The sequence below is a fragment of the Triticum aestivum genome, chromosome 2B (genome assembly GCF_018294505.1).
Source record: "Triticum aestivum cultivar Chinese Spring chromosome 2B, IWGSC CS RefSeq v2.1, whole genome shotgun sequence".
Classification (NCBI taxonomy): Eukaryota; Viridiplantae; Streptophyta; class Magnoliopsida; order Poales; family Poaceae; genus Triticum; species Triticum aestivum.
Window position 1 is genome coordinate 382,073,741 of NC_057798.1, and position 9,608 is coordinate 382,083,348.

The following is a 9,608-nucleotide window of genomic DNA, read 5'->3' on the forward strand; positions in this document are numbered from 1 at the left end:
GCTTCGCGTGTTGGATCTTCCTTGCAACGGCTTGCTTTGCACGCTACTGGTTGTTGTATGCTCAGCGTGTGGCTCTTCCCTGCTCTAGCTGGTGCGCTAGATGCTTGATGTTGCGGCCTTATGTGCTCCTTAGCTTCAACTCTTCTAAAAATACGAAAAAGGAAGTTTACAATGTTGTTTGTCTAGTGATTCCTCGGCGGTGGTCATTTCGTCAACTCCATCTCCCACATGCACCTTCCGTCGGTGCATGTTCATCCGCTAGTTGCTATTCCGCACTGCTGCTCACCGGCATCTCACCTGTGTTGAAGTGTATGTGGATTGCGGATTGCCTTGCCCTTTCTATCAATTCGGACTTTTGGCATTGGCTAGTGCATGAAGCTTAACATGGTACCAGAGCCTAAGGTCCTGGCTTTTGTAATTTATTCAAAAATTGTTAGGCCTCCTCAAGCAAGAATACCCCAGCGGGGGAGCCCGGACCAGCCCTGCTGGCCTTCACCATCACCAACGAGAGCGGAATGGCCAAGGCTCGCCCTCCGGTGGCCACTGAGCACTACGAGGGAGGAGACACCCACATCTGGCCGGGCTGGCGACCTCGGGCCCACGGTGGTTCCCATTTCTTCCACTCGCTCTTCACCGGGTTGGTGCCGCCCTTCTCTGATTTCCTCCTTGCTATCCTGGAGCACTACGAGATTCACCTGCTCCACCTTCATCCCAATTCCGTCCTTGTCCTCTCCGTCTTCGCGTACCTCTGTGAGGCCTTCCTGGGAGTGATGTCGTCCGTGGCGCTTTTCCGGACTTTTTACAGCTTGCGGGTTTTCTCCTCGAGAAACCATCGCTTAGGCGACACCTCCTTCCGCATCGACGATGAGATGGGCAAGTTCCTCATCGACATGAAGATCCTGAAGAAGGTGGAGAACTTCAGGTCGTGTTGGGTCTATGTCGATGCCACGCAGGCCAGCCCTCTTCTGGCAATCCCGACCGAGCTGGCCGAGAAGACCCCCCCGCTGGGGGCACAAAAAGCTCAGTCGTGCGACCCTAGGGCCGATCTTGGAGAGGCTGGCGAAGCTGCGGGAGGCCAGGCTTACGGCAGCCATGGTCGCCAAGGAATTCATCTGCCGCCGCATCGCGCCCCTGCAGAGGCGCTCGCACCCGATGTGGGAGACCACGGGATCCGAAGACGGGACTCGGCTAGGAAAGGGCCACCTTCCGGCCGGAGTGGTGATCGAAGCCTGGGAGGTCTTGTTCCCAGGGGAGGCGGAGGAGATGCCCTACGACACATGCCCGGTGCATCGCTGGGCCAACAAGGTTGAGCTTGTCACGGCGATGCCCCGATTCGACCAGTGGGGTCCGATCCGGACGGAGCTCGAGGAGCTCCGCGAGGATTCCTCGGAGGCGGAGTCCGCCTCGGGCGACTACAACACCGCAGACTCCGAAGAAGAGAGCAGCAAGGAATCGTCCCCGCCGGCGCGCCACCGGCTTCGATTGGGCAAGGATGACGACGACGAAGAGGACGCGTTTCGCGTTATCCCCGCCAGGCCCGTGCAGGTGAGAGGCGGAGGAGAGGGCACCGGGGAGGCCAGCGAGCCTCTCGAGGTGTGGGAGGAGGAGAGCACCGCGCCCGCCGACACCGACGGGACCCGCGCCGAGCCCCCGAGCGGCAGCCCAAGCGTGCTTCGCAGGGAGGCAGCGGCAGCAGCGGCGCCGTCACTCAGCTGCAAGTACATAGGATTCTGTAGGAAATAGAATGTATTGATGCATGAAGTAGATTCATTACATAACAGAAAGATACATGCTGTCGTGCTTGACACGGGTCAGCTTGAGGATGTGATGGCCGGGGGGCCCTCAGGTAAGTAATCCGCCAGTGTTGAGCATGGGGTTTCCACGAGTGGGAAGGAGCTCTCGCGTGTCGGTGGCAGCGCTGGTAGAGAGAGCTCTGGAGCGTGTACAGCTCCATGTCGCTCTATCCGTGGGGTCACGGATAGAACTTACGGAGATGTCGGGTGTTCCATGTGTTTCGTACCGGAACACCCTCCTCCGTCACGAGTGGTGTCGCGCCGGGACGGGAGATGGGTGTTAACCACCTCCGCATTTCTTTCGATGCGGGTCTCCAGGCTCATGCGCATTAGCCTCGCGAAGGTGGCTCCGGCACCCTCCAGGCCGAAAGGCATGCGGCAGGACGAGCCCACGGTCTAGTCGATTCGTGGAGGAAGGAAAGGACTCCCGAGGCGAGCCTCGTTGAGGGCAGTGAAGTCGACGCACATGCGTCTGTTGCTGTGTGGCTTGGCAATGGCGGTGAAGTTGGCGATCCACTCGCGGTGGAGGACTTCGCGAGTGATTCCGGCATCTTGAAGCTTCTTGACTTCTTGGGTGATGACCTCTTGCTTCTCGGGCGCCTGACGCCGTGCCTTCTGCTTGACGGGCCGCACGCTCTGGCACGCGGCTAAGTGGTGCTCGATCACCTCCCTTGGTACACAGGGCATGCCTGAAGCTGTCCAAGCCAACACATCAGAGCTTGCCCGGAGGAAGGTGACGAGCTCGCCTTCCTATTTGGGGGAAGGGCCGCCGCCAACGGCGGGGGAGGGGCCTGCGTCGCTCCCATCTAGTGACGCCTTCTTGGTCTCGGACCGCTCCTGGGAGAGCAGGGGCTTCTTCGCGGGCACCGGCTCGGCAGGCCCCGGCACGTCCTCATCGGCCGGCTATGCAGTGGAAGCAGCCTTGTAGGCGTGCTCAAGAGTGCGCATCGCGTTCTTCTCGTCACAATAGATGGTCAGGGTGCCGCTACAGCCGGGCATCTTGACGAGACCGTAGGCGTGGTAGGTCACGGCCATGAACTTGGAGAGCGCCGGGTAGCCTAAGATGGCGTTGTAGGGCAGGCCAATGTAAGCCACGTCGAAGACGATGAACTCCATGCGGTAGTCCTTGCGAGTGCCGAAGGTGACGAGAAGGCGCACCTGCCCCATGGGAAGAGTGGAACCGTCGGACCTGGTGGGCACCAGGCGCTCGTAGGGCACTTGAAGCGTCTCGAAGGTCTCCACAGAGGGTACGTTGAGGCCTGCACCACCGTCGATGAGCGTCTTGGTGACGGCCACGTTGTTGATGGTAGGAGTGCACAGCAGGGGTAAGGCACCCACGGCCTTCGTGGACTTGGGATGGTCGCCGGCGTCGAAGGCGATGGGAAACTCGGACCACTTGAGGCGCCTGGTGGACTCGGGCGCCAGGAGGGCCACGTTCACCTCACTGAGAGAACTACTTGAAGTGGCAGTTGGATGGAGGGGCCTGATGCAGGCCACCCTGCGGAGCTCTTGGTAGCCCCCAGCGCTCTCGGCGGGGGGAGGGTCATTGGCGCGTGGTGTTGGCCTGAGGGTCGGCCTGCCGCGGCAGGTTCTGCCAGCCCTAACAGTCGTTGTCGCCGGGCGGTTGTTGTTGTTGTCGCCCCAGCGGCCGCCTCTGTTGTTGCCGCCGCAGCCCTTGCCACGCTCCTTGCGGCTGCCGAGGCGCTCGGTGCGGCCCTTGCGAAGCAACTTGAGCTCGTGGCAGTCTTCAGTGCTGTGAGAAATTCACATTGTGGTAGGCGCAAAAAAGACGGTCGTCCTTCTTGGCCTCGTCGCGGTCGCGGCCGGACTTGTAGTCTGGCTCCGCCTCGAGCACGGTAGGGCCCTTGCGCTTGGCGTCCTTACCCTTGGACTTCGCCGCGCCAGGCTCAGCATCAGGGTCGTTGTGGAGGAAAAGATTGCCCTCCTCAGCCTTAGCGCAACGGTCGGCGAGGACGAACAGCCCTGCCACGGAGTCGAGCTCGTCGTTGATGGAGAGCTTCTCGCACATCTTTACGTCTGTGGCGCCGTTGATGAAGGCGGAGACGATCGCAGCGTCGGAGGCTTTGGGATCCTATTGCGCACCTAGCTGAAGCGCTGGATGAACTTGTGAAGGGACCGCCAGGGTGCTGGCACACGGCTCGCAGGTGGTTGAGCGTGAGAGGACGGTCGCTCGTGCCCGCGAAGTTGGCAACGAACTGCGTGCACAGCTCACCCCACAAGGAGATGAATGCCTCTGGAAGGTTCATGAGCCACAAGCGCGCGGCGTCCTTGAAGGCCATGGGGAACCAGTTCGCCATGACCCGGTCGTCTACCTTCGCAGCCTGGATGTTGATGGTGTAGAGCAGGAGGAACTCCGTGGGGTTGGCGCTGTCGTCGTAGCGCGATGGAAGCTCAGGCTTGAACTTGTCGGGCCACACCACACGTCGCAGCTCGGGGGTGAGGGTCAGGTAGCCCCCGTTGGTGATGGTGCCGCCAACCAGGGCCGCGCGGTTCTGGCGCCCGGCTGCGGCAACGTCATGGAGGACGCGGTCCTCACGGTTGCGCCGCTTCTCGAGGATCACGCGTGCGTCCGAGGGCGCGCGACGGACAATCTGGCAGCTGTCGTCGACACCGGCCGGCGCGAACAAGCCATGGGACGGCTCCAAAGCACGCGCTGCGTGGCGCTGTTCGGCCACGTCAAGGCCCGAAGGAGGGGGAGTAGGCGCATCGCGCCCTGCCCGCTCGGCGCGCGACGGCAGAGCAGGCAGGGAGCGAGAGGGCGCCTGGCCATCGCGTGCGGCGTCAACGAGCTCGGTGATGCGCCCGAGCTAAGTGTCGTAGCCGTCCTCGGTGGGACGATAGCGCAGCAACTCTTGCGCCATGAGTAGCACGGCGTGCGGAGCGAGAGGGTCGCAACGCGCAAGCGAGAAGGAGGTGGCGGAGCGGCCACGTGCCTGCTCGTTCACTGACGGGTGGACGGAGGAGGCCACCCGCTATCACACGGGCTCGGTGGCAGCGCGAGGGCGCCATCCAGGGGCACCACAGGCGGCGGACGACGCATGGACCCTGGCGGCAGCCCGGCGCGAGGCGCGTTCCTGGCGAGTGGCGGCGTCGTTGTCCATGTCGATGTCGAGGTCGAAGGTGCGAAGACGAGAAATCCCCCTACCTGGCGCGCCAAATGTCGGAGTCTAGGATCTGCGTCCACGAAACTCTCCAAGAACTAGGGTTCAAACTCTAGGGGGCTTTGCTTGGCAACCTACGACCCGACGGGGACTACGGCGGGATCACGCTCACTCGCACTGGACACGACGGGGACACGCGAGCTACCCAGGTTCAGGCCACCGTGCGGTGTAATACCGTACTCTTGTAATCCTGTTTGTGTGGGATTGTTGTGTAATGGAGCGCTTGGAGCTCAAGGTACACGATGCGTGGGGAAGAGAATGGCTCGATCCCCTTACATGGAGGCGGCCCTACCCCCTTTGTAGTGCCTTGGTCCTCTTCCCCGAAAATATGAGCGGGAAAGGGTGGCCACAAGGCGGCAATTCAAAGGGGAACAGGCGTCCATGCTTATCCTGACTAAAGGCAGTCTTTGCCTGCCAAAGCTGCCATCCTGATGCTCTCGTGGGCTCGGCGATGAGCTCTGCCCTGGCGCATCGATCTGTCCTGATCTTCTTACACCAAAGCGGAATGCTTTGGGACTTGCTTTGGGGAAGGCAGACGCTCCCGCCCCCTATCACTAAAATGGAAAGTGGTCTTGGTCACGGCCTGTCGTCCTTACCCTGCGGAACGTCATCCACGTGGACTTGGAGCCCCATGGCTAGTGTTGTACGACCTGCTTCGTGAGGCAGCCTCGCGAGGGGAGCCTCGCAAGGCAACCTGGTACTTGACGACCTTGGCGAGACTCAGCCAGGTGACAATGGGCCTCGCGAGGCTAGCCCCTCGCGAGGCGGCTCCCTCCGGAGCAGTCGTTGCAAGGCCCTCCTTCATGGGCCAGCCCAAGTGTCGCCTCCTGAGCCGGAGGCAGACAGGTCGTGGTACCCTGGTTCCCACTGGGCCGACAGCCTCCTCCACAAACTCTCCTGCATACACGATGGCTCTTGAATCTATGTTGTCAAAGGCGTGGATCTCATACTTAGCCCATTAGAGATAATTATTTAGGAAAAAGATTGGTTCAGTTAGGAAGATTAAGATATGGTTTGTTAGGAAAGCCAAGATTCTATTCTTAGGCATCAAGTTGAGTCTTCCCTATAAAAGGGACACCATGTACCCCATAAGGATTATGAAATAGTAGATAAGAATAAACTAGTAAAGATCTAATCCCTGAATAAACTAGTAAAGATTTAATCCCTGTCACCAACCTTCTCTCCCTCTCATCCCCGGCACCATGGCTGGCCAACCTTCACTCCTTAGAATTGTACCCCTAACCATGTCACAATCATCGGTCTTAGAGCCGGTCCCAATCCTAGCACGTGATATACATTTTGTATGTGCTTCCTAGCTTCTAGTTCTCCATATTTTCTGTTGCGTCCACCAAATCTGTTGATATTTTTTGTTTCTCATGCCATGTGAGTCCACCAAACCTTTATTTGTCAGCATCTTTTTCTGGTTCTAGTCCTTTCTATACAGCTTTTGTGGCCTTTTTCGGTCCTCGTTGTTTTCTATAGGATTTTCGTGGCCTCTTTTTGCATTGTCGATTTACGCCCATTCTCTTGCCACCGAGTTTCTCTAGCCGCCGATTTTCTTGGACTATGACTTTGTGTGCAATGCTTCATTCTCTTGATGTGCATCTTTTTTCGACAACCCATCTTCTCTTGATACGTATTTTCTATCTTCTACTGATGCAGTGTCTTTTGTTGATCCACCATCTTCTCTTATCCCCTTTGGCTTGACTCAACAAGCTTTCAAGACTCTCCATGCTACAACGACACTCTCAAGATGCGGATTTTGGATTACCATTTTTTTCTAGTGTTACACCTCTTCAAATGCAACGCTATTGCATATGCGTTGTCATTGAGGTGTTAGGAGTACTAGTATTGGTCTAGGACTATTGGTATTGCTCTAGGAGTCTTTATTAGGCTATATTTGCCCCATGGGCCTTGCAATACAATCAAGTTGCATCCATAACAGAGGCAACCAAGGCCAAATATGTTCTATAGTCTGTATGTAGACTCATGAACACAGATAACATGAGGATATTGTGGCTTATTGACTTTTTGGTGAAAACCGAGGGTAGCTAAATGAAATCTGGTGTCTCAAGTTAATATTATTCATACCGCCATTCTTGCATCTCAAAGAACAGGCCACGTGCTTGATCAACCTGGTTGTGTCTGGCATGTAATCGTATCATCATACCATAAATGTCATTACGGGCACAGTAGTTCTCCTGGTTTTTCATCCAGCAGAACACATATACAGCATGTTGCAAGGACCCAGAAAAGGCCATTTCCTACAAGTGATGTAGACCATGTAAGCACTTTATGTCAGTGGATTTACAAAGGTGGGAGGTTTGTTAACAAAATGAGAAGTCTTGACTTGTGACTTGTAGCTTCAGTAGCTAGAAGCACATTCTCTAGTAAATAGCAATGTATATATTGGAGCAGAAAGATGGTAAGATGGTACATGAATTAAGTAATTAGAATTTTGGAATTACTAGCAAAAGCATTAAACAGAAATAATGCCATGAGAAGCCTATGATTACAAGGATCAAGCAAGAATCCTTAAAATCAATAATTCTCCCATAGTTTACTAGAACTAGCTAATACGTGCAAGATGACTAGAAATAATACAAGATCCGAATGCTTGAATCAAGCACGAAATCACAGGTGTTATATGACTAGAATGTCTGTCCAAAACAGAAATTGAGTTCGTTCAGTTTCAACACTCCCATCTAGACATTTTGGAGACACTCTAATGGCCAACAGCTGCAAGACAAGACTGCAATAGTCGCAGAATAATCTTTCATTTGTTTTTTTGTTCATTTACTCCTATGATAAACCCAAATGGATGCCCAGTAACTCATTTCATCGAACACATAGAAAGCCGGTATGTGCGAGTCAGAGAGACTCAGTGCATCGAACACATAAATTGCAGAGGTGTCTTACACGAATAAGGAGAGGGAAGTTACGGCGGGCGAAGCGCCCGGCCCAGCAGTTGAGCACGGTGTCGACGGCATGGGTGTCGGCCCGCGGGAGCGCGAGCACGCACGCGGCGACCTGGGACACCTTGCAGTCCCGCTGCCACCGGCTCCCCGCCACGCGGAGGCGGTGCCGCGCGGGGAGCGCGTCGGCACCTACGCCGTCCACCTCGACCCGGACTGTGCGGCGGCCGCGGTCGTAGTCGACGGAGACGGAGGGCCGCCGCTTGGCCCACGGCGGCGGTCCAGGCGACCTCGGTGACCGCCTAGGTGGCGGGTGGACGACGCGCGGAGGCGCCTCCGAGTTCGGTGACGCCGGCGGAGGGGAGGTGGCCGAAGACATTGCTGCAGTTGGTGGCAAAGCTCGACCGTTGTGGATGTGCTAGATTTCTGCGGATAAGGAATCTGATATTTCTCAGCGACGTTCTCCACTGGAAAATACTACCCCGGTGAACCTGGCGGTGGATGCACCACATATCTCACCATTCGTTTGGCCCACGGGAGACTAACTGACCGGCAGAAGAAAAAAAACGACCCAAATGTCTCAAACCCGTCTCAAACGGTCCGAGTTGGCCGGCACCCCTTATATCTAGCCTCAATATGGGGCGGATACGGAGAGGCACGGGCATGACTGGGCGCGTCCGTCAGGTCGGCGGTCCGAAACTCATCTACTACGACGGATCGATGGCGCCGCGTGGCGCCGCTCCGACTAGCCGTGTAGTGCTCTAACCTTGCTATTTAAGCTGATCGCTAGCACTGAGAACCTACTCGTCTACATTTTCTCCCCTTCCATCCGCCGCCGCCACTTTCCACTCAGCGGCCGCTCACCGTCCACCACCACCAGTATGAAGGAAATATGCCCTAGAGGCAATAATGAAGTTGTTATTTATATTTTCTTATATCATGATAAATGTTTATTATTCATGCTAGAATTGTATTAACCGAAAACTTAGTACATGTGTGAATACATAGACTAAAACAAAGTGTCCCTAGTATGCTTCTACTTGACTAGCTCGTTAATCAAAGATGGTTATGTTTCCTGACCATAGACATGTGTTGTCATTTGATTAACGGGGTCACATCATTAGAGAATGATGTGATGAACAAGACCCGTCCGTTAGCTTATCATAATTATCTTTAAGTTTTATTGGTATTGCTTTCTTCATGACGTATACATGTCCCTCTGACTATGAGATTATGCAACTCCCGAATACCAGAGGAACACCTTGTGTGCTATCAAACATCACAACGTAAATGTTGATTATAAAGATGCTCTACGGGTGTCTCCGAAGGTGTTTGTTGGGTTGACATAGATCGAGATTAGGATTTGTCACTCCGTGTAACGGAGAGATGTCTCTAGGCCCTCTCGGTAATGCTCATCACTATAATCCTTGCAAGCAATGTGACTAATGAATTAGTTACGGGATGATGCATTACGGAACGAGTAAAGAGACTTACCGGTGACGAGATTGAACTAGGTATGAGGATACCGACGATCGAATCTCGGGCAAGTAACATAGCGATGACAAAGGGAACAACGTATGTTGTTATGCGGTTTGACCGATAAAGATCTTCGTAGAATATGTAGGAACCAATATGAGCATCCAGGTTCCGCTATTGATTATTGATCGGAGATGTGTCTCGATCATGTCTACATGGTTCTTGAACCTGTAGGGTCCGCA

At 55.3% G+C, this 9,608-nt stretch overlaps 1 protein-coding gene across 1 annotated transcript in view; it reads right to left on the reverse strand.

Moving 5' to 3' along the window:
• The window catches only part of LOC123045037 (pentatricopeptide repeat-containing protein At2g41720), a 74,702-nt gene extending 66,326 nt beyond the window's left edge, over positions 1 to 8,376 (reverse strand). Inside the window, exons 1-2 of the mRNA XM_044467946.1 lie at positions 7,895 to 8,376; positions 7,067 to 7,239 (exon numbers count right to left, since the gene is read on the reverse strand). Coding sequence (XP_044323881.1) covers positions 7,067 to 7,239; positions 7,895 to 8,269 — 548 coding nt within the window. The 5' untranslated portion in view covers positions 8,270 to 8,376. The remainder of the gene's footprint in view (positions 1 to 7,066; positions 7,240 to 7,894) is intronic.
• Between the last annotated feature and the right edge of the window lie 1,232 nt (positions 8,377 to 9,608).